The 25855-nt window shown below is 37.6% G+C and overlaps 3 protein-coding genes across 3 annotated transcripts; all 3 read right to left on the reverse strand.

The window, feature by feature from the left end:
• Positions 1 to 4918: 4918 nt before the first annotated feature.
• On the reverse strand, positions 4919 to 8825 carry LOC113680810 (uncharacterized). Its single transcript, XM_027197894.2, has 2 exons — positions 8197 to 8825; positions 4919 to 5721 (listed from the first exon to the last, which is right to left on the reverse strand). The coding sequence occupies exons 1-2, from the start codon at positions 8528 to 8530 to the stop codon at positions 5408 to 5410; spliced, it is 648 nt and encodes a 215-aa protein (XP_027053695.2). The 5' UTR covers positions 8531 to 8825; the 3' UTR covers positions 4919 to 5407.
• A 4938-nt stretch (positions 8826 to 13763) lies between these two features.
• On the reverse strand, positions 13764 to 16304 carry LOC113680024 (homeobox protein Nkx-2.5). Its single transcript, XM_027197057.2, has 2 exons — positions 15950 to 16304; positions 13764 to 14357 (listed from the first exon to the last, which is right to left on the reverse strand). The coding sequence occupies exons 1-2, from the start codon at positions 16236 to 16238 to the stop codon at positions 14008 to 14010; spliced, it is 639 nt and encodes a 212-aa protein (XP_027052858.2). The 5' UTR covers positions 16239 to 16304; the 3' UTR covers positions 13764 to 14007.
• A 4289-nt stretch (positions 16305 to 20593) lies between these two features.
• LOC113680514 (uncharacterized) lies at positions 20594 to 23659 on the reverse strand. Its single transcript, XM_027197581.2, has one exon. The coding sequence runs from the start codon at positions 23265 to 23267 to the stop codon at positions 21465 to 21467; it is 1803 nt and encodes a 600-aa protein (XP_027053382.2). The 5' UTR covers positions 23268 to 23659; the 3' UTR covers positions 20594 to 21464.
• Positions 23660 to 25855: the final 2196 nt, after the last annotated feature.

Raw genomic sequence — 25855 nt, forward strand, 5'->3', positions numbered from 1 at the left:
AACTCGTGTGCATGTTATTGTCATTATTATTTAAAGAAACCGCCTCTCTACAATATGTCGTCGGGGCATGTTATTTCAAGTATTGCTATTTTCAGAACACCGGTAGATATTGCCTCGCTATTTACGCCAACGATACACCTCACATAGTATCAATAAATCTTGAAAATAGCATCGCTAAAAACCGGACACACGAAATCAGAATTCAACTTACTTTTTTGTACAAGGAATTTTAAATGGGCTTAGCTCGACGCCGGAATAAATGTCGCAGATATTTGTGGGTCTAGCTTGTGTCAAACAAAATACTATTTATAAGTTGTTGTTTTAACCCGCGTTCAAACTGTTTCCGTGATTGTAAGTTATGTGCTTAGAAGAGTTGAGTGCAAAGTAACCACAAATACTAAGAACCGCAATCAGCCAGAATATTAACGACGTGTTTTTGGTATTCCAGTAAGCTTTGCGATCACGTAAGGCTAACGGAGTCTTTTAATTTGGCAAATAAATTGTGTTTTAAGGAATCGGCTCCTTGCATTCATTAATTAGCTTTTCCTAATTATATTAAGCAAAAATTTGATCTGTTGTGTTATGGTATTTTCTAGAGTCTGACAAACTTGCCAACCAGTTGGTATTAAAACCGGATTATTTCTGCAGCCGTGTTCGTGAAAGTTCCTCAATGTTACACAAACCAGACTTATTTCAAGTTTTTCCCACTTATATCCGTTTTACCTCCTATAAGAAAAAGTTATTTTAATTCAATTTGTTTAGCCCGGAGTTTTAATCGTTCTGCTTAAGGAAGCGCGTAAATTGACTGTTGTTGGAAACTTTGTTCCATTTACGGCCTATCAAGATGTTGATTCAAGTGGAATTTTAATAATTAAGAGATGTTTTAATCCATAAATATTTGTAATTACTTTGCGCTTAAATAAAGATTCTATTCATTTTTCCAATGACTTAATACATAAGTTTAGTCAACGTGTTATATTCATTCCTAAATTATACAGTTCCTTATTGGTCTCCTATCCGCAATGATAATTGTCTCAGAATCGCCCCTGGCTGGGATAATTCAGCTGCAATACTTGAACTATTAATGACAGAAACAATCAAAGCTTCCTTCTCTGTAAACAAACGATCCGCAACTGAAAAAAAAAAACATTTTCCTTCATTGAGTTATGATAGACATCACTTAATTAGCAAAAATGTTATCTCTGAAAAGTTTTCTCCTGAACAAAACCAGCCTTTTTTCAAGTCACTCGTTAAATATAATTAAAATGGCGCCAAAAACGGACACGAAAAAATGTTAGCTATCAAATCCAACATCAGGTTTAATGTTCTTATCACCACATACATTAATCATTTGATATATATAAGAACACTGTTTACATTATAGTTTTTAAAGATTATACCAAATCCCCGATGGCTGGCCAAGTTGCTCTTCAAACGACTCGGAAATTGTATATCAACGTTTCCCGTGAAGGGATAGTTTCTTCAATTTGGAAAATTTATCTTGTTTTATAAACTTTAAACAATCTACGATGGCAAAATTTGCTATCTTTCTTCTATTTGTGTGCTCAAATGATCCTATCGACATTTCTGATCCTTGCAGTGTGCGGCATGAACCTAGTGACGGCCGAACACACCACTGAGTCTAAGCCGTAGCCGAGCACTAGAGCGCAAAAACCGGAAAGCCTTTAGGCTCGATTCCGCTCAAAGAGCTCAAATATTTTCGTCGTTCCACTCTTGTTATAACACCTTCTACTATTTCTCAACCAAGTTCAGAAGAACTTTATCATCTTTATTATCCTTAAAGCAACGTATTTCTTCCTCGCCTTTCCTAAAAAGGCGCACATTTTCTTACGTAAGTGAGAAAGTTTACTACTATGGTGGAAAACGTCCGGCGAACCGCGATTTTTCCTTCATCCACAGACTTAGAGTTCAGAACGACATTATTGTGAACAAATAATAAATAGGACCATATGGAAAAGCTGCTCAAACATTTTCATTTCGATGGCCACACAATAAGATTTTAGCCCAACTGAAAAGCTAACATTAAATGAAAAATACCTTACAAGAACGATGCTAAGTCGCTTGGGGGTTTTATCCATAGACTGAACAATAAGAACCATCACATACAGCAGAATATTTAGGGAGAGCCTTTAACATAACTGCTGAGAAGCTTTCATTCGTAAAGTTACACTGGACTGAATTGTAAGAACCACCGCATAGAGCAGAATATATTATATTCTAGTGGGGAAAACCATTGCCAAGATGCTTTCATTCGTAAAGTTACACACTAGAGTTACATCTAGAACCACCATATAGAGCAGAATATATAGGGAGAACCATTTAACATTACTGCTGAGAAGCTTTCATTCGTAAAGACTAGAGTTCCATCTTTAGACTGAACAGTAAGAACCACCACCGTGACATACAGCAGAATGTATAAGAAGAACCCCTAACGTAACCGCTGAGAAGCTTTCATTCGTAAATTTACACACTAGAGTTTTATTTTAGATTCATTAACAGTAAGAACCACAATTTGCAGCAGGGCAAAGAGCGCCATCTAACATAACTGCCAGTGGCTTTCATAGTAAGGTCTTAAAACTGAGAAGCTAAAGTCATTTTACACAGAATGGTTAACAGTCTCTCATCAAAGTCTGACGAAGGACTATCGCCCAAAACTACAGCTTTAGATTCCTAGAAACTCTCTACTATGGCCAATTTACGTTTATTTAGCAACTCAGCTGATGAAACCAAATTATCTTCAAACCGACGCAGCACCACTGTGACAGTTTGTTTAGAAACTTACCCCTTTTTTTCGTTTTGATGGTCACATAGCGGTAGTTTTCCCATTAAAAGTTAGAACTGATTTTCACAACGTAACAACCAGTGCTACATGAAAATAGTTTTCTGTAGCTTAGAGACCTTAAATGGTCTCACACTAGGCTTCTTTCGTAAAATTTATAACAAAAATGCAAAGAATTATTATATCGTAAAAATAGCTATTGATCCGCACAAAACTTTCATGATATCAATTCTAGCTTTTTACCGCATACTTAACATACTCAAAAAAAATGATGATCCATTACATATTTTTGAACTGACTAGTGTTCCTTATAGCAGCAATATATGATTTTTACCAGGCAACCATTAAGAATTCTTAACGTATGTTTAACCAGCTGCTTAAGAGTTTACATGGGCCAGTACTTGATTCGTTTTAAATTTATCAAAGTTGAAATACCATACATTGTCCATGATGAAAATAATGTGGGGGGAACAATACGAAGATCTGTCTTGTCCGTCAAAATGATCATTTTATAAGCTGTAATGTTAACAGCAGTGTTTGTTCCGGACTTCGTCAACTTTCTCATTAACTTTTCTCTGCTTTTATCAGAGCAGCATTGTCAAAAGTCATTAAAAATTATTAACAGATCTGACGCTCACATCGTGCAATAAACGCCTCCGCCAGTTACTACTTTTATTAAGTGAACATACTTAAAATACTTCAGACAATTGCTCTAAGTTATGCGAGGTATGTCTGTTCTGAATTCTCGAAAAAGGACGTCTTGGCAGTCGGTTCGCTTCCGTCCTGGATTAAATGAAAGTAAAAAAGACACTGGTGACATTTTTTTCTCTAAAAATCATTGTTATTCATTTATTTTCCAAACAAGATTAAAATTAATCAGGGATAAGATAAATTGTACCAAAGCTAGTTTACAATATCTTAAACATGCTAAAAATTGAGACATTTGTCCAAAACATTTATCAGTCGAGATAACACAATGAATCTCTTAATAATATTTCTTTTCATATACGCCGTCTGTTTACTGAATCGCGTTACGATTGAGTAATGGGCTGGATTGAATAAAAAATTTTAAGTCTCTGTGGTAAAGGGATTGATTTATAGTCGAGAAGGTTACCCCGATAAATGGTTATTTTTTAAACGTAAACTAGGTCGTGGGAAAGATCGTGATCAAATAAAATTAATTGTGTTTACCAAAATTAGATGCTATGTACCCTGATACAAGACCACTATAACATCTATATTCAGTGTATCATTAAGGCTTTCCAGTTTTTATCATTGTAGAACTTAAAAATCTTTCAGTTGGAGTTCGTATAATGAGTGAAATTGGCAGCTGAATTATAACTCGAAGAAGATAAGCTCCGTTTTGCAGCTCCTTCGCCTTTCATGGAATGTTTTACCCAACCTTGAAACGTTTTTTCCGAATAAGTCTAGCTTGAATTCAATTTCCACACCGATCACACAAGCGTGAATGTCAAATACGTTATCATGGCAACAATATAGAAAATTACTCTAAATGCTTGACATGAGAGTTAAGAAGATCGTAATTAAATCAGTGTTATCAGTGACTCAACTTGGCAGTAGGCCAGTATAAGTAAATGTTCGAGTTGCAGATATCTGTTGTGCCAATCTGAGCGAAAACAACATGCATGCATGGATACAGTGAAATTCTGGTCACTTTATTGAGTGTTCCCGAACGCTCTTGAGAAACCTCATCGTCGACAAAAACGATTTCAACTACCTGAGGGCTTCTTGTTTTCCCTTTGAATTTCAAAGATCACCCAACCCCCTGCACCTCCCCCTCCCCCCTCTCCACCTCCCCTCCCCCTCCCCCCTCTCCACCTCCCCTCCCCCTCCCCCTCTCTCCACCCCTATTACCCGTTAAGGCTTAGACAACCCATGAACTGTACCCTGTACCTCCGTAGTGTTGGCTTCGTACTGTTTCAGGTTGAATGGGAGAGGATAGGAAAGTAAGGGTTGAGAAAGGGCAGGGGAAGGGAGGGGGTGTGAGACAAGGGAGGCCGGAGAGGGGGAGGGCTGAGCAACTCATTGTCAAAACATTTCCCTCTGATCTTGGATGTATGTGTTACAGCAACTATGGAGTCAGTTAACAGATCACGATCGCCATCTTTAAAGTATATTCGTATTTCTGTTTCTACATTTAATGAATCACACAATAGTTTTCTACAATATCTACAAGTCACGTATTATGAGTTTCAAAAATATAGACTTAAGTAAATTAGTTTGTATAATCAGGAGTTTTTTAGTCCCTCGTAGAACTGAACGTGTGTTTTTTTTTTGGTCAAGGATTAACATAAATAGCTCGATATAAATAACGTTTGGATAGAGTATTTCTTTACTTTGGTTTAAACCGATTGAAACTTTTTTTAACGCCATAATAATACAAGGCGTTTCATTCACGTTAACATCAATGCCCTTCTTTGCGAAGCTTTGAATAAACTGTGTTCCTGGTTATAAGTAGAATCTACTTAATGATTACTCGCAGTTTGTACTGAATCCATTTAGATTCCTTTAGTAAATATTCAGAAAGCCTTTTTTATTCTCTCCTTTTTCGACTGTGCTCAAATTAGACTTAATCTCTCCGAAGACCTAATCTTCATTTCTCACACTCGACGGTGAACCCTCTTCATCTGGTTTCGTGGTCTTGTTTGCGCGATGTTTTCGCTGGTATCTACGGTTTTGAAACCAGTTTCTGATCTGAAGTTCAGTCATTTCCAGGCCCCTTGCTAATAGCGTGCGCTCGTCTCGAGTGAGATATTGCTGGCGAGAAAAGATTTTGTCTAAATATTGAAGCTGACGTTGAGTAAAATGACTGCGATGACGGCGTTTTCTCTCCAAAGCTTTCACTTTCAAGCATTTCTCTGATTTAGATTCTACCTTGGCTTTGTTTTCATTTCTTTCGTCTGAAAATAAAACAGAAAACAACATGAAGTTCAGAAATTTGTAGAGTTATATACTGAAATGATGATCCGTGCCCGAAAATTTTCAATGGCTGAAACGAAAAATAGTTCATTTGATATAATATTTGCGGTTACATTTAATAACACGAGTGCCTCTAAGGTTATTAATGTTAAGAAGCGGATATTCCTGTGATCTAAAACCCCACCCTGATTAGTATAAACACTATGGCAAAATCAAACACATTCTTTGTAAATAAACAGCGTCGAGAGCGTAAGGAAACATAATCTGCAATTTGTACAGGACCTCATTACTGCGTTCAAAAGTGCACACACTGATTATTCCGCGACACACAAAAGATGCGAGTTATTTCAACTGTGCGTGTCTTAAATAAATCACTCATAATCTGTCAATTGTCTCTAATATCATGTAAGAGTTGAAGAGGACCACAGTAGGTCGAAGCGGGTAATCAAGGTTTGAGAAGGCTCTCTAGAGACCGAAAAAATACAATACTAAGCTTAACTACTAACTACTCAAAGATTCCTTCTTGTCGGAACTTTTATGTCCAACGCGAAATAAAGTATTCAAGAGGTGCGAAATAACGAAATCCATTGTGGAGTTTCTTAAAATACTTTCAACTTTATGGGAAAGATTGGTTGTCCTTTATTAAAAGTTCACCAGCCTTTTCCCTAAAAATAGTATTTGATGTAAGCTTTTAAGGCGTTTATTGTTGAAGGCGTCATAAACGAAGAAAATAAAAGGCACAGCCCTAAATGGAAGGCAGAAGACATTCTAAAACGTCAGTGCATCGAACAACAAACACTTGTAACATTGCAAACCACTATAAAAAGCACTTGAGGCGGAAATTCATTTGCACGAAAAAAAAAATTAAACCGCAAGTTATGTAATAATGCAAATAACGCAAAACGCAACCATGTCTCTTTCTATGGTAAAACAGCAGCGATCACATACTTCCACGATTCCTGAACATTTTGCGATCAAATTAGCACCGACAGCTTTTCGCAGTCAGCGCATGTAATAAGGAAAAACTGAAAATGTGATCGGATTGCGGGATGCCTCAAGGCAAGCTGTGAGCATATTTTTGATCGTACGTCAGAGAGTCGTAGAGAGATGCTTTCCGTTCAGCGCTTAATTCAGCGCTTTAAGGTTATACCAAAATGCAGCATGAAATTTGATACTGTAGAGTACTTACTGCGAAAACTTAGAATTTACTGAAATGCGCTGAAACCTTTCCGATAGGAAAAGCCTAAAAAGTGGCTTCGATGAAAGCAAGTTTCATTAGAAAGGAAATTTAAGATAAAATACTTTTGGTACAGCCCGAAAACGATAAAGACGTTCGAAAACTGAATTGTAAACGGAGTTCACTCGCAAAATGTTCAAACGCTCGTAGTAAATGGCATTTACCAATTTCATAGCCGCTTTTTCGTAACGATCTCCCTTTAAACAGAGAAAGCCGAGCACAAAAAGTGTTAAAATAGCTATTATAAACCGAAATCCTTGTGGCATATGAATTCATCGGTCTTACTACCGAGCAAGGAATTTCAATTGTATAGATGAATTGAATGTGTATGATTTATTTTTTCGCATCTTTTTCTCATGAATTGAAGCGAAACACTCGTTGATGTGTCTTCCTCGGCCTTTCCTAAGTAGTCCCGCCCAGAAATTCTGCTCCCTAGCTGTTTCAAATTACTAAAGACGGGGCCACACTTCTTCCCACTCATTGGGGTCAACAAGAACTTTCCTCTTTCAGCATTTAACCATATGTTTTTCATCTGCTGTGAAACGAGGATAAAATTCTTTGCCACATAAATCCAGTTTTCTATAGAAAGGGATCCATGCTCATTTTATGACGATGAAGTATATTGAAAAAAACTTCTTTAACCTTCAAGACTTGCTTTGGCCTATGCCTTTAAGCCACGGAATGTGGACTGCTCCCACAGCGTTGGTTATAACAAAAGTAACACCGTTTTAACTGAAATTTGGACCTTTCTCAAATTGATAAATTTGTGTTTTTTTTCGTGTGTAAAGAACGCCAAGTTATTTTTTTTGTTTTCTCTTCTCGCGACGAGTTTGACCCATGCTAAAAAATAAGTTAAAATACTTATATTTAAGTGAATTTTAGACTTTCGCCTCCTTTGATGGCTTAAGAATTGAGTGCCGTATGTCACGCTGGTACTGAAACATAATCATGTGAGGTGTATCTGAAGGATTATCAGCGTTTTAAATAAGCCCATTACAACATCTTGTGTAAACGCCTCTGCCTACTTATTGCTAAATAATTTTGAACGCTTAATTTTTTTAAGGGGTTGAAAAAAATTTAGGTTACCAAACCGCGATGCTACAAAATTTTGCCCATTATGAACGTATCAATATTATTTAAAGCCACTAATTTTTGCCATTTAGCTAAAGGCTATGAAAATTTTTTTTCCAATAATAGCTCTGTAAACATGAAAACCAACCTTCGCCTTCTTGGGCTTCACAGGCAGAGAAACCAACGTCGGCTTCGATGTTTGTTTGCTGCTCCTGGCACGGTTGTTGATCCTCAGTTCTCGCCTTATTCAGTTTGGTTCCAGCGTATGGCCATCGCGGCAAAACTTGCACAAACATTGGGTTGTAGCGAACTGCACAAAGGCGGTACACCGGAATATTTGGCCATTTCGCAAAACTAGAATTCATGGATGGTATCAGAGTTGGAACATCTTTTCTTGGCCTTGTAGAAAAATCATCGCGTAGAATATTCTCAATCGAGAAGGATAGCTTTGATTTCTGGTTTTTAAGATCCATCGAGATCATTAGCTTGCTCTTCGTATCACGACGTGACCTTACAATGTCAAATCACTGAGGAAAGTGAAACTTTTGACGCCAGCGCATGATTTTAACAACAAAGAGTCACAGATATTTAAAGCCAGGGTTCCTGGACCTGTTAGGACCCGTGTGGAGTTGCTAATTTTAGCAACAAGGCTGAGTAGATTTTCCGCCCAGCATCTACCCCGTCACTGCCTGGGAAATTACATCTATTTAACTCAGTTAATAGGAGTAGTTTTTCCGGGAAAACAGAGCTGATGCTTTACAAAGTCAATTATTGCCAGCGGTCAAACCGCAATGTTTTAGTACTTCCGTTGTTCACGCGAAACCGAAATCGCACAATTCAAACAGAAATTGCCGAGTTTGCAGTTTGATAAAATGCTGAATATTGTTTTCAACAGAAAATAATATTCTTACAACTGCTGAGGCAGTGATATTAAATTAATTAACACAGCCTGAGCACTCTTAACGCCGTCCGAGCTGGTATACACATAAGATTAGATAATCGATAGAAACAGAATTGAAATTAGGAAGATCGTGTACGTCAGTACTTTTTCGAGATTACTTTCCTAAAATGTAATGTGCTTATTTCAACTGAGCAGAATTTGTCTAATTTGCAATCGCAAAACCCTAAATATATATTACCTCTAGATCAAGAAAAAATGATTGTAGATGAATTACACGATTAACGTTTTAGTGGCTTGGAAAAAAAAATTTAAAAAAATATATTTCAAAACCTAAAACCTGTGGTGATGAGGCACGCTTCCGTGGGATGACTCAGAAAATAGGGAAAAATCCCGGACTTTTTCTAAACATCACTTTAATAATTTGTTAGTCAACAAAAACACAAGTCCGAAAATTACCCAGCTTTGGTTCTATTCAGTCGACAAGGAAAAAACAGATCGCGGAACAGTTGAAGCCATTATATGAAGATGAAACAAGATTTTCTTAAAAGTTGTAAAGTTTCTTAGATTGCATTTCCGGTTACGTCATCATCAAAAGCATCACGGCATTGTCCCCGCATGTTGGGTGCGTGACACACGAATCAAAACAATTAAAATCGTATTTCCGGTTTCTGAGCCAAAACAAAAACATATTCATCGCATGATTAGCCACTATCACGAGAAAATCATGAACTAAATGAAAAATTACGGAAGCACGAATGAGACAAGATAAATAAACACACGTTAATTGATGTTTTATAAGTGAATTTTGACCATGATAACTTTAACAGACTCCAGATGAGGAACAGTTTTGTCGTTTCTTTGAACAATTTCTGAAGTCACCGTGGAATCACCTTTTGATTAATTTTACGTAATCACAGACGGTTTATCAACGGGGAGACAGGAAAGCCGTGATGTATCGTAAAGGAAGGAAGGATAAACCAAACAACAGTTAAAAATTGTTGTGGTTTGTTTTGGCATATCCAAGAAATACGAATTGATAACTGCTTCCTTTCTTATTAGTCTTGATAAACCGATTCATTTGGACTGTGTCCTGACCAGGGTTTCCGCATTTCTGAAACGACATCTACCATTAAGACTGATCACCTTTCAGCAGTTTTTGATATTCAGTATTCTGCAATATACAATTTGGTTGCAAATTATAAAATTAGCCTTTTTCTTTGAAAGAATTAATTTCCGGCGAAAACGCGAGATTCGAAGAAAACTATCAGTGGAACGGAAAAGTTTTGAACAAACCACCAACGAAATGGATATTTAGTTATTTTTTTAATTATTTATCCTTTTTTTTAATTTAATGTTCCATTCTAAAACATCACCTCAGAAAAGGAATTTTTCCCTGACGCAAGTTAGGGCACGAATGGGCACCGGACTAAGTATGTTACACCCAGTTTGTGAGCCGACAAATCGACGGATCGTAACGATGCAAATTTGATCTTCATTTAAATGGGAGTATTTTCCTGAACGTAGGAGCTGTTAATCGATCCCTAGACCATTAACAGAGAGACAAGACTACGTCAAAAGACGGGCGCAGTTGCGCCTTATTCTTCGGAACACTAGAGTATCAGTTAACTTTGAATAATTTTTTTTTCCTGTTTGATTTGCGTCTGATTTGTAGGCGTAAAGAAACGTTATTGGGATTGCGGCTTCCTGACAACAAACAACAAAACAAAACGGCTTAGTTTGAAAGCCTCACCTTTCTGATATGAATATAAAATAGAGTGCCTTTCCTCTTTTTCATTCATTCTATTTTTAAAGAAAGCTGTGGTTCTTGTTCAGCAACTTTAAAGTATTAATTTCTGCCCGGGCTTTCCATCCATAATAATTTGTCGGCGACACGATTTCCGTCTTAAAAGTTTTCAAGAATCTACTCCGAAATTTAACATATGAAGTATCAAAGAGGATGGTTAAACCACAGATCACTTTCAGCTTTTGTGTGTAACATCTTAAAGTCATACTGTAACCTTTTGAGTGAAATTAATCGGATTTGTCTCAGAACTGGATCTTCCTTTAGGCGGTGGTTGATTGGGGTGTTGCACGCCCTACAAAAAATTTCGGGAATTTTCGAGGAGATGTTTGCACATGAACTCCAAGCCGTCGAGTGAATAATGTGGCAGAACAGGAGAAGGGAAGAGCAAACTTGAATAGTGGTGGTTTGACCATCAGAATTTCAAAGTACATACTCGATCGGAAATAGCGACAGAGCTGACGAAGAAATGTTATGAATAGGAATGATTGAGATGTCAAATAAAGAAACGTATCAAAATTAAAGTTCGAGGCATTTTGATAGTTTCAAAGCTAAAATCGTAGAATACATTCAATGATCCTGTAAAAAATTGACTTAATCTTATTCACGTTTAAAGCAGAAATCTAAATTTTTTTATTGAAGAATTTTTTCAGTTTACTCTTAAATGCAGTTGGTACAAAAAATCTCACTTTTCTTGAGTCTATCATGGCGAAATATGCGCGCATTATGTTCTCAACTGCTGCCAATAAACAACGGTACAATTAAGTCATGTTCTATTCTCAACAGTTACGAAGCAGGAATTTTGATTACTGTAGCACTTTGTTTCCAAAACATGTCGAACCCAGCAGACGACGAAGTCATATGAAATTCACGTTAAGTGGTACATTATAAGATCACTGATGGCGCTACATACAGCGCGAAAACTTCAAAGCTTAACCTTTGCACAGACAAGAAGAACAATGCATGGACGTATCTCATGTATTCGCTTAGGCAACAAATGTTTCAAAGAAAACTCGTGCCTTTCTCATGAATTGAATTTTTGTCATAGGAAACAGTTAAGTACCCTTAAGCTAATTTTTTGGGGCGCGATTTTACCAGTAAAGCCATGAAAATTAAGTTTAATGTCAGTGTTTTCTCATGAAATGTCTTAAATCGAGAATATTACGTTATCTATTGAATAATCTGCACCTTTCCCGTAATGGTCATTTATAAAATCAGGACACTCATCTGAAAAATTTTCCGTGTTTCCAAATTTCACTCATAATGCTGCCTTCATGCGTGTAGCTCTCAAAGAGTTTAGATGTGTCCGCAATTTAAGCGAAAACATTGAGAGTACAAACTCACGAAATTCTTGAATTTTAAAGTTAAGATTGCATTGAATCTTTTTTTTCCTCGCCGTTGTCATGGCAACTTTCTGATCTCGCTCTTAAGATTTTCATGTGAATGAAAGTGTTGCACATTCATGCACTGAGGGGATTAGTTGAGTTAATTGAGTCTTCAAGATGGCTGGGCTCTCTCATGTAAACGTAAAAAAGTGATGTGATATTAAGTGGGAGGAGAGGTAGGCAAGTACTTAAATAAATTCTGAAGACTGAATTGCTGTGTTGCGTCGGCTTGATCGACGGTTTATCACTAACTACGTGTACAACATATAATTAAAAAATATATATATTTGAAGTTACCCTAAAGATATTTTATATGCTGAAGTTTTGATTGTCGGCCGAGATGTAAAGGGACAGTGTGGCAAGGTGAATTTAGTAGGTCTCAATAGAGAGTTTTAGATCCACGTTTGGTATGTTCACCGCAAACGTCAAAAAGCGGTCAGCAGTTAGAAGTTAGAGGTTTCGAGACTTTCAGCTTTTTAGATTAAAGTCGGCTTTCACCTCACCACCCATCTTGAATTACACGAAAGATGGGGGTCCTTCATTGCAAACACAAAATGTGGCTAAAAGATTGGTTTTCTTGCGTCTCAAACGAATAGGTTGTAAAGAAAAGACTTAACTACACAGACATTTATAGGACATACGTGAGAAATTTCGAACAGAAGAGACAAAGCGTCAAGGGAGTTGATGTACCTGAAACTGTCTTTGCCCGAAGTTCAAACATGGACAGCAAACGGCGCACGTGACCGCTAGAGTCTGGTCACGTGACTCCTTGAGGTTTACGGTCACACGTATTCCGAAGCAAACGTGGATCTAAAACTCCCTAATAGGATTAACCGTTAGCCGTAAAACGACCAAAAAATTTAACCATTAGGCGTAACAATTGACAAATTTTAACCCTAATTGCTCTAAAATTTCTCCTTTCTACAAAATGTCATTTTGTGTTTTTTTTGGTAAACTGTAGCCGTAAAAGCCAGCACCCTGTGGAGACCCTCGATCAAGGGAGGGGTTAAGTTCTTTCCTTCTATCCTGAATTTTCATTATCTGTCCGCTCTAATTCACAATTAGCAGCGGGGATCTTTCCTCGGAAAAATCACGAGTACATATTCGATAAACCATCCGGCCTTATCGAGCATTAATCCTTTAACTACTGAGAGTGATTGGCTTCTCATTTCTCCCTAGAATATCACCCTCGTTTTAAATATAAAGGTCATGAGAAAAAAAGGAATGATCTTCAAATAAAAAAAGCCCCTGATTGCCAGAAAAACTCTCCTTGTTATTGCCAGAGAAAACGTAAAGAGAACTTCATCATCGCATATTTTCACGCGCTAAATTTCACAAATATCCTGGGAGATAATTCGTGGAAGCGAAAAGCAAAAGCGCTCTCCATTAACTAAATACCAAATAAATGTCAGGGTAGAAAGGGTTAATAGGAATGCTTTTAGCCAAAGAAAATTGAGATGAACGCAAATTAACTCGGTTTGTTTCAGTTGATTCCTTTTACAGCTTCAAGGTGTTATCTCAACGGCTTAAACTATCAAAAGTTTCTAAATATAAATCATTTTTGAATGGAATAGGCAAGCTTCTCATGTCTTTCATTCGAACCACCTCCAAGATAAATATGGGAATTCTTTCATTTAAATCAAATTTTAATTAACGCGGACGGCTTCGACATTTTGTTAATTTAATTAAATTAGACTTGCTCTCTAAGAGCAAGTAACTCTTACAAAGATTATTCAATAAGGCGATACAGTCCTTGGTTTTTAGTCCAATCGCAAGATGAGAAAACGGTTGTCGTCACATGATCTGATTTGAACACAGCTTCAATCGCCAGAATCAAGATCCCATGAACACCACGTGCAGACATCGTGCGCATCACATGCTGCGATCATCAGAATCCTGCCCTGTGCTACTGCTCACCAGCACTTTGACTGGAACCTGTTTGGCCCTGTTTAATCCTCGGTGCCTCAACTGATATCTCCTGTTCTGAAACCAGTTTCTTATTTGCAGCTCCGTCATGTTCAAAACAGTCGCCAGCATGGCGCGTTCGTCGCGTGTTAGGTACTGCTGGCGGGTAAACACGTCTTCCAAATACTTAAGCTGCCCTTGCGTGAAATGGCTTCGATTCCGTTTCTTTTTTACTGCACTTTTCGATGCGGAGCCAGGTAGTTCACTGTTCCGTTTATCTTCCTCCGTCTTTTTATTTCCGTTAGCTGCCAATATATCTATAAAACAACAGGTAAAAAAGATTCTTCTTTTTTAATATCACCCGTGAGGTTGAATCACCAATCTCTCTATTCAAACTGGTTTTGAAATCCATGATTCTTTCTTTCTCAGTTACTCCTCTCTTTGTAAAAGTCAAATGAATAAAGCGGATAAGTTTTTACACAAACTGTTGTATGGGGTCGGTTGATAGTATTACAAGATAATTTGGTTTTATTACCTTAGTTTGTTAAGGTAAATTGGCCTCCGTAGAGAGCTTTTAAAGCTGACGTTTGGAGCGTTAGCCTTTCGTCTGAGCGAATGACGAAGAGCCAGCGCTTAAAACATCTGCTGTGTTACAATCAGTTTTGAGATTTTTCTTTTTCTTCATTCAGCACTTGTTTCCGAGAAAACGGTTTGAAATTTTTAATGAGAATTTGCGGGGTAGTCCACTCTTGTAGTTAACCCTTTAATGCCCGTAAGAGATTTACATATAACATATAATATCCATACATCTTCCAGCAGACAGCAGTTAATATTCTCTTGCAGACAGGTAACGAGAATACCCAAACTTTTTAGGTAGAAGTTGTCATCTTGATGTAACATCAAATTCTCATAACTAATTTACAAGGAAAATTACAGCAGCTAGAGGGGAGAGTTTATAATCAGATCTTCGAAGTTGAAGGGTTTAAACGCTGAGAACCTGACTTGTGTTTCTTGCTAATATGATGAAAAATTCAATAACAAGGTCCTCTTCCAACAGGGCGACCAGGTAAAATTTCCGCACAGCCCCATACTATTGTTAAACAAATCTGTTTTCCCAATGGCAATGTATTGTTTTTGTCGTTGTTTTCTCTCTCCAAGAACTGAATGCATAATGTAGTATGGGGCTGTGCGGAAACTTTACCGGCGACCATCCCGTAAGTATGTTGACATGATACGGTATAAAGAAATGAATAGTGCTCTGAATAATAAATTTTTTAACGAGTTTTGATATGCTTAGGATGCTTCGATCATCATCGCATATTTTCACGCGCTAAATTTCACAAATATCCTGGGAGATAATTCGTGGAAGCGAAATTTTGACAAAAGCGCTCTCAATTAACAGCGGTGGCACATTAGGAAACTACAACGCGCACCACCGAAATCGAAAGCATCAACCATGTTTGAGTACAAATTTTACCACCGCGCAGATAATTAATACAAGCTTTAAACAATTCAGTTTACACTTTAGGCATTAAATGACAAGTTGCTGACGGAAATCTGTCCTAGCGCGGAATTGAACGTGCGAGTTATGATGATGCATACATGAAAATTACATGTTTCCCTGGCGCCAAATTTCAATGCTTGCTTTAAAAGCAAAAGGCGACATATTCAATGCTGATTTAAACTGAACTAATTGCACTTAGAAAATAAGCAAAACTAACATTTTTCACTCAGACACCTTAAACACCTCAGAGCCAGATATTTCAAGTGTTTTGTTAGGTGTGAAAAACTTACCACGTTTTTCAACATAAGTGCCCTTGGGGGCTAACTGCTGAAGAGAGTGAGGAGAAATGAACTCAAATTGAACAGTTGAAAGCGTGTTTAAAAAAAAAAAATAAACTTCACATACCTTTCTTTCTCTGCTGTTCTCTGACATAACCAGAGTTTTGAATCTTGGCATCCTTCTCTGAAATTACGGACAATGTGTGCGCGCTGTAATAATTTCTGGCAAAAAATTCCGTTTCATTACAGAAGCTAGCTCGTCGATCTAGCTGGCATCTTAGAGCGACGTATGGCAAATTTCTGCTATCATTCAGGCGTTCTAAGTATATACACCTCGGTACGTGTCTTATGTGTGAAGGTGGAGGAAAGTCTGAGCGAAGAATATTGGCAATAGAGAACGACAAATTCTGTGCCATCTTTCCGGCTTTACAATTGCAGCCAATTCTGAGAGGTTCGGAAGAGGATTTAATATATGTCACTCTTTCAGGGGCGTGTATGCACGCATCAAGACGCGCGCACGTGAAAATTTCATGTAAATTAAGGACTTATTGTCAAATGAAAACAATCAGAGCGTCTTTCTCTTTAAAATTAGAGTAAACAGCGGCAAGGTGAGAATGTTTCCAAATTGTAAATCCTTTTTTATATACGATATTTTCAACGTGTGTAGGTATGCAGAGTGAATTTTGACCCGGTCTTAACTTTATTGACACTTGAAAGCAATCATTTAGACCGTACAATATTAATCCTGACAATTTTGTGACATTTTCAGACTTGTTCCTCGGGGATCTTTTTTTTCTATACTTAATGAAATGTGACAAGAGTGAAACAAATGGTAGGAGATTCTTTCAATCTTAAGAGAATTTCAGCATTTTCTTGAAATTTGGTCTCAGTGCGGTATCAGTCGAAAAAGACTTTCTTTTTCCGATTGTCCTGTGGCATAAAAATAAACTTCCTCAATTTTTATTTCATTTGGTTTTTTTTATTGTGTCCTACCTTGCGGAAAAGAAAATTGTAACGCAGAAACAAAACAACGGAGATGGCGCACATGTATTCATTTTCTGAATCGCCAAACGTTTGCGCAACAAAGAATCCAGTTTTTAACAAAGAGAATGTGTACTGAAAATGTCGTTGAATTATACCGGGAAATTTTGATGGGTTCTTCCTTCCCTGAGATTCATTTCAGAGGGTCGTCGGCGCTGTAAACATTTCCTTGTCCTGAAAAATGTCAAATCGACCTTAACCGCGCTGAACTACATTTTGATTTTTTATGTTTAATGCGTAACTTTCATTTGAATCGAAAAATTCTGACCGTTTCTCCACAGACTAAGTTTGAAGCATTCTTTTACTGTACTTAATAGGTGCTTGGCTTTTGTTTCAACAGGGAAGTTTCCTCCATTTACTTTGGGTCATGCTAGTTTTTTTCGCTCAGTTCAGATGAGCTGATCCAATGGTTGGTATAGATCAGAGTAGAATTCTTCGCTCTCAGGAAGGGCTCACGCTAGAAACGTCAGCTTTATCACCTCTTTACGGCGGTCAATTTACATCGTCAACTAAGTTGATAAAACCAGTTCATCTTGCAATCTCCCACCGACGCTTGCAGCACTAAAGTTTATTCTGAAACGTACCCCTTTAATCATAGAATCCGAAATGCTTTTTATCTCGGAAAGATAGCTCGGCTGACTTTTTGAGTCCTCTTTCAAGCAGATTAAATAGAAAGGAAAATGAAATGAAAACATGTGGCGCAAACTATCCGCTCTTTCAACGGCGAGTGAACTGAGAGAGAAAAAAATAGCCAAGACTATTTTAGCGCATAGCAAAAAGTTAAACCAGTTTTTATAAAATTGCAACTGGATTGCTTCATTCAAGAAAAAGATTCGAGGATATGTTTCACTCACTGACCCAAAACACCTTGTACAGAACTGAGTAAACAATAACACATTAATTTAACAAAGATGAGCGAAAGTTTGCAAACATAACACATACTGCCCCACAGCAACACTGCTCGACAAATAGTACCCCTTTGCATTTTGAAATCTGATGTTTCATGCGAATCCATTGAGGTAAATATTGGTGAAAACAAAGCTCTATAACTTTGAAATCACAGTCTGATCAACATTAGTATTCATATTTCAGCAAAACTTTAACAAACTGAAATATAAAAATGTCAAAGGTGAGAAACAGCGGAAGATGTTTGCGGTGAAAGCTTTTTCATATCAACTAAAAAGAAGGCATTTCTGCGTCAGTTAAACAATTACTGAATCAAATGTTTTCACTTCGTTGCAGACATGATTTTAAGGATCGATTACTGAGCGAGGAAATCTTGCGCCTTTTCTGCGTGTAGGTCCGGTGCTCGATTAGTCAACAATTCTGAAAAGCGCACACTTGGAAAAAGATGAAAATTGTCATGCAATAAAAACACATGATAAGCAAATTAGCTTGCCAAAGAGTTCTTCTTTCCGGCTAAAATATCCATGGAGGAAAATTTGACGTTTAAAACATATCAGTGGAAACTATCCAAACACACAATACAAAAACACGTTAAAAGAAAAATTATAATAATCACGTAGGTACTCAAAACTGAAATTTACCGTTGAATGTATCTGCGGTAAGAAGATTTCAATGATTTTAAACGAAAGGTTAAGTTTGAATGTAATGATAAAGAGCAAGCACGCTAGAGACGGAGAAATCCCACGGCTTATTACCCCAAATGTTTACGCAGGAAGACAATAAAACACGCGCTATTTTGACAAAAACTACAAACAAGTGTACATGGATAAAAAAAAACGAAATTTTTCAAATACAGAATGGTGTCAAAAGTTATGAAGTATTAAGCTATTCTTCTCTGTGGCCGGTAAACGCTAAAAATAACGAAATTCAAGAAAAGTTGGATGATTTTCAAGACGAAAAAACCGTGATAATCTTAGTTGAAAACTTAGAGAAAATGAAAGGGTTTCTGTTGTTGATAAATGAGTCAATTTATAAATAGTTAGTTTTTAGTGGGTCAAGGACTTGAGTCAGTCTCTCAGCACGTACAGCGTCGATCAGTTTGCCACAAGGTAAACAACTCCATTTTACATTTTTTCACCACATGGTCCGAAAAGTTGTGTGCGTCATGTGTTAGTTGAATTAGCGACGATTATCAGCCTTTCCAACTTTAGATCTCGATGTCATCCCCAGTTTTGTTTCACGGTTTTCGTTTTCGCATGAATAAACGTTAATACAATTTGCGTAAACGGATTTCTTTCTGAGATCTGAGCTAGAATTTCATTTCATTTTTTATGTTCGAATACATGACACAAGAAACAAAATCTGAATTTGATTTGTCTTGTTTTGTCTTGATTTCAGTTTCAAATAAAACTGAAAGAACATGCACATGATAATGGGGCAAGTTTCTTAATATGTTTGTACTTTGTGTAAACATTTCGTCGTTTCTTTTCAGTAACTAGATTTTCCATTGTCTAAAATCATCAAAATTTATTTTAAGGCTGAAATTAAATCCTATCCTATAAAATATTTTTTATCGTTATGGTGCTAAGACTTTTTAGATTATAACTCGTGTTTGAGGTTACCATATTCTTCTGCTTCCCTGGTAGAATTTTTCGTGTTATTTTGGTCAAGCGGGAGTAAACTTAGCGTGAGGCGAGCGGAGAAAGCGTGAACGGGAGAAGCGTGTCGGCTGAGCGTGAGGCACGGATCGAAAGGGAGGAACTTGTTACACCCGGTTGGCTCACGTCTCTCCCATTAAGCGGAAAGGAAATGAAAAGGACTACCACAAAATTTTTATTTCAAATTAATATGATGCATGAAAAAAAATGACTCAGTTCTGATTGGTTAAGATAAATGCAGTTTTCAGGTGATTCAACGCAGAAGAGGGTTAATTCAGCGCAAAAATGTAACAAACCAGACCGAAAAATTCCTTGAACTGTTTAGCCGGACTCTGAACTCTTTTGCGCCTTAAAGATATAAAAATATCATTGTATATTATTGTTTTGATCGTACGGGGTTGTTTTGACCGAGTACATAATGTTACTTGCAGGGTTTGAAAAAAGAATTATTGCACTCGATGCGCGCGCTATACTTCTGCATAATTGTGATAAGCTATCTCGTATTTTTTCATGTATATTATTAATACGTAATCAAATGATTTTTCTCGTGTAATTTGGAATAAATAAGCACTTGTAAATTTTTTCAGTTTTTAATCGCGCTTATTTATTTCAAATTGCACTCGAAATCATGTGATTACCTATACTAAAAGAAGAGATCAGTCTTTAGACTGCCGTATTGCATTGATAGGAAAACCAAATAAGCTTTAGGATCGGAGCTCAGCATAAGAGAAGTGACAGAAAATTATCGCAAGGGCTCCATTATCAGTGCTGCAGAATGCACGTTTTTCCACCCACACGCGGGAAGATTTGAGACAACTCGTGGAGAGTTTGCCGGGGGTCTAGCATAAATCATTATCAGTACTTTGCTCATTGCCATGGGCGAAGAAACCGGTAACGGCGCTTTTAAATAAGGCCTACTCGCATGCTACGAAAATTGAAGCTACTGTGTATGCCGCTGTCCTTGACGATGATGCTGATGTTGCACCGTTTTGTTCGCGAGAGTTTGTACCAGTGGCGGTCCATTAGACCGACTATTATTTAGGAGTGTTCACGAAGGTAAGCGCGCGCTCTCGCTCCAGGCGTTTAGTCAGTAAATGCGGTGCGTACAAACCAGTTACAATGGCTCATAACACGCGCCTAGTAGAAATAAATCATTCTCTTTGTCAAGAATGGTTACAATAGGCTCTTTATTGTTGCATAAGATTTACAGGAATACGTAATTAATAATAGCCATAGAGCCTATGGACTGATTATCTAAAATTCATTCTAAAAGGTCTCACGCGGTACATTGTCGACTAGCAGAGGCAATGAAATTTTATAAAAAAGAACAAAATCGCCTATTAAACAGACAAAGAAAGGCAAATAACACACTCATAGGCCTTGCTTACACCAGACGAAAGAGAACCAGGAATAAGCATTTTCACTTGTAAATCACTACAAACGTTTTCTGTTCACTCGAAAATTGAAGCAAATCAAATGCATAATGAGAACCCCAGAACCAGTTAAACACAACAACAACAACAACAAACGTTTACGTCAGCTTTTATGAAAAGTACCGTTTCAATTTTTTTTTCATCCACACTAAAACAAAAAGCTAGTTTTGAAAAGCGTTTTCGAAAATGTTTTTCGTTAAAAAAATTTCCCCGGTCGTTGTAATCGTTAAAAATTTTTTTGCTTTTTAATTCACTTAGCACGGAAAGGAAACCGCTACTAATTAATTTAAACCTTGAAGATACGAAATCATCAAAAGGTAGCAGTTTGCACCGTCGAGTAATTGTCCGAAAAGATAGCTGGCCGAAAATCTCAGCAGGCCTTAAGGACAAGCCATTATTGATCGCCCAAGGGGTGGCGGAGAGGATTTTGATTGTATTAAGATAATTTTCCATAGTCCCTCCCTTGACAACCTCTCTTCCCCCCCCCCCCCCCAAGGTTTACTTTCTGAAAAATTACTTTTGGCTCTCCCTCCCAAGTTTAGATCTGCAGAAAACCAAGAATCAAGTTTCAGCCTAATATAAGTCCAAGTTTTGCATTCTCTACTCAGATTGCAGACTCATGGATTAAAACCATGGATAAATCCCCCTCGGCATATACATCCCGTTTACCGTCGAATTCTCGCACAGCGCGTTGGATAATTTCCTTTTTCCGAACTCTCTCCCAGCCAGTTATATTGTCGCCTGTTGTAACCCTGCTAAAAAACGTTTCTGATATTTTTCCGCTCACAAATACAGCTACACTAGAGACTATCGTCGACGAATTATACTCAACTTTGAACAGAAAGATTGCTGCTAAGGCAATAGACAAAAATATGAGTATCGCAACCATTTTACACAACATGGCGCAAATTTCATTTGCGATCGAGTCATTGCAGACGCACCAAAATAATTTTGTCGGTATGGTGTTTTCTCTTCTGGGCTTTTTCTGCTCTTTCCATTCTTCCCAAATCATAATTTTGACTTCCTTGTACCTATTTTGTAAATTGTTGAAACAAAGGTATACGTTTCTCCCAACCACGAAGGCGAATGTTACGTAGGGAACAACCGATTCGGCGTTCAAGGTAATCCCCATGACAACGAAGCCAAACGTTCGAACAATAAACTGACAAGAGAAGATAGAAATGACTGAAATGCTGACGAAAAACGGAAATGTAATAATAAGGAATAGAAAATTGGACAGCCACTCGCCAATTTTACCGCGTTTATAAATGAATTTCATTTGTGACGCCATTGTTTTCGTCACGTAAAGTAATCCGGCAGCGAGAGGAGAATAAACAATAGTTGTCACAAGCAACACAACAAGGCCAACTAAAACTGAGATTGTTACGGCAATTGGACCGTAAATAACCATGAATGCAACTGTGTATATTATACAAATTGCGTGCCCGCATAGTGACTGCTGAAAATCGTTGCATTCAGAGCAGGGCGGGAACTTTGAGCCGAACTGTCGAAGGAAGACTTTTTTCAAAACAGTTTTCATTACTTTGATTACACTATTTGGCATAATTTTTACATGCTCTACTATATGCTTTTTAAGACTGAACTGGTCCCGCCCGCAAATGCAGCAGTTACCTAACTGCAAAACCTCGCCTTCTTCACGTCTCCAAAAGGAAATTACCAGAGTGGGTATCAAAAATAACGGCACAATAAACAGAACATAAACAGCAGGTTTATCCATGCTAAAGATGTAAAGATAAACATCAGCCACTTGAAACAGAAGCCTCTTGGAAGCCCCGTCGAATTTATCCTTGATAATAAAATATAACAAAAGCTTAATATAGAAAAATGTTGGAATTATACAATACCAAAAGAGAATCAATTTTACACTGAATCCATGGTTTACAGATGGAAAATTTTTCAGGCCTCTTCGCACAATCTCTGTGCAGGTTATTGGACTTGAATCATCTACTGGAATTTCATCTGATGTTCCCAAAAACGCCTCCTCCTCTTTTCCATTTTCTAGTCCGTCCGAGAAGAAATCTGGAACCACACAGAAGAGATAAGGCCAGAAGAAGAACACAATTGTCACAACTAAATTCAAGACAGCGTTAAAAACCGACATCCATATGCTCTCATTTACGTCAAAGCCACAGTAAACTTGGTGTCTTTGATCTTCTTCAACCTTCTTGCAGCATTTGTATTTAAATCCGTATGCAAAGCCGAAAGAGAATTCCTTCAAGACTCGGAAACAAACCACACCAGGGTTTAGCTCATTCGTTAGTTTTGTATCAGTCGAATTTTTTGTCGCTGATAAGCCTGTCAGCGCTTCTGCAATGGCAATGGCCTGACATGAAGAATTCAAATCTTGAAGACATCCATCTTGTGTCTCGTCTAAAGACAACATCATTGTCCTTGCTTGATTTTTCAACAGACCCAGAGACAAAACGTCATAGTCTTAGGCGACACCTAACATCGATTCGTTTTCGCTTCGGGCCCAAACCCATCTGTACGGCAAAATTCTGTTATTCGTCGTGAGTGGCTTGTAACTTTCATTGAAGATCCTGAATTTTAAATACACTAGTTTCACACCTTCTTTCGGAGCTTTCAATCTGAACTCAGGAGACAAATCTCTCTTAAGTGAAATTTTACACTTCGATTTGCCACAAGAATACTTTGCGAAACTGCGACATATCAAACAATAAACTATCAGAACAGAAAGAAGAAAACTTATTTGTGCCATGTTGTCTGTTTGCTTCGCATGAGAAACCGCACGAACTCTGAGCAATGGACCATTTTGAATTCGTCATGGTTTCTAAACGCTCAATGAACAATATCGAATTTAGTAATATAAGTTGCAAATTAATGAAGATCAGTCTCGTTCCCAGAGCCCTTGTAGGACCATTATATTCCTGAAAAGATAAGTCAGTTTCAAGACCTAAGTTTTAATTTCATTATGAAATTTTCATAAATTTTAACCACAAATTTAGATTTTTGCAGCTGTTACTCTTTCTTTTCTTGTTTTGGTTTTACGTCAGTGAAAATTATACAAATGTAATTAAGTGGACTGAGTGGTTCCTTGCTTCCTAAAGTGAGTTCGAGGTTATCCCTTTAAGTCTAAAAAAATTGCAAGGGTAATATCCTGTTCCCTTATTTTTAATCATGAAAAGTTCTCATGTTCCCAGGAATTTTAACCAAATGTTCCTGATTCATACGATTAGTTCCTCCTAAAATAGAGACTTGCTTCAGGGTCAAGCAGAAAATAGACTAATGAACGAATTGAAGGAATTTCTGAACAAATGCCATATAAATATATGAATATATAAATGAAAGAGTAACAAGGGAACGAAGGAATGCTTGGGAGGAAAGTTTGGGCTGATTCGTTGCTATTGTTTAACTGGGAAAAGTGGAAATCGTGATGAAGTTGAAGAGTCCATTATGGTGAGACGTCAAGTTCCTACTTTTATGATATTACAATTAAATTTACAATTCGAGCGGAAGCTTATGCGTAAAATTCATCAATTATATTAAAAGAGAATTGTGCGAATCGATGTTAGGTCTCTCCTACGACTATAACGTTTTGTTTCTGGGTCTGTTAAAAAATCAAGCGCAAGGACAATGGTGTTGTATTTAAAAGAAACACAAAATAGATGTCTTCCAGATTTGAATTCCTCATGTCAGGCCATTGCCATCGCAGAAGTGCTGAAAAATTTAATATCAACAACAAATTCAACTGGTAAAAAACCGACGAATGAGCTAAACCCAAGTGTAGTTCGTTACCGTGTCTGAAAGGGATTCTCTTTCGGCTCTGGAAGCGGATTTAAATATCATTGCTATAGGGGAGGGAGGGAGGGGGGGGAGGGCTAAAGAAGATGAAAGGCACCCAGTTTACTGTGGCTTTGACGTAAAAGAGAGCATATGGATGTCGGTTTTCAACACAGTACTGAACGTAGTTGTATCGATTGTGTTCCTCTACCGGCCTTATCTCTTCTGTGTGGTTCCAGATTTCTTCACGGACGAACATCGCCAAGAACGCAAAAGAAAACTTTTTTCAAAACAAGAAAATAATGATTATGGAAAAGAAGGAACAAATTCCGACGAAATTCCACTGGATGATGTTAGCCCTATAACCTGTGCGGAGATGGTATGGAAGTGCGTAAAAAAATTGCCTTCTTTTTAATCACGGATTGAACGTAAAATTGATCATCTTTTGTTATGGTATAATTCCAGTAATTTTTTTTTTGCATTAAGCTCTTGTTATATTTCATAATCAAGGATAATTTCGACGAAGCTTCAAGGAAACTTCTATTTCAAGTTGCTTATTTTTATCTCCACATCATTTGCATGGAAAAATTAAACCTTCTGTTTATGTTATGGTTATGGGTCGTTATTTGTCATACCCACTGTGATAATTTCCCTATGGAGACCTGAAAAAAGCCAGGTTTTGCTTTTAAGTATCTGCTGCATTTGCGGACGGGACCAGCCTAGTCTTAGAATAACCATATAGTAGAGCATATAAATAATATGCCAAATGGTGTAATCAAAGGAATGAAATAATGAAAACTGTTCTTCGTCCCTTCGTCCCTTCGTCCCTTCGTCCCTTCGTCCCTTCGTCCCTTCGTCCCTTCGTCCCTTCGTCCCTTCGTCCCTTCGTCCCTTCGTCCCTTCGTCCCTTCGTCCCTTCGTCCCTTCGTCCCTTCGTCCCTTCGTCCCTTCGTCCCTTCGTCCCTTCGTCCCTTCGTCCCTTCGTCCCTTCGTCCCTTCGTCCCTTCGTCCCTTCGTCCCTTCGTCCCTTCGTCCCTTCGTCCCTTCGTCCCTTCGTCCCTTCGTCCCTTCGTCCCTTCGTTCATTCGTTCACTCGTTCCTTCCTTTTAACTTTTTTTCTTTGTTAAGTCTTTCACTAATGAAATAGTTTTTAGGTTATATGAGCAGAAATGAGCGATGCGAAGAATGTAACGTGTCGTGTAGCAGGAGTACTGGGTTTGACTGTCACGTGAT

This window comes from Pocillopora damicornis, chromosome 6 (genome assembly GCF_964200805.1).
Source record: "Pocillopora damicornis chromosome 6, jaPocDami1.2, whole genome shotgun sequence".
NCBI classification, from domain to species: domain Eukaryota; kingdom Metazoa; phylum Cnidaria; class Anthozoa; order Scleractinia; family Pocilloporidae; genus Pocillopora; species Pocillopora damicornis.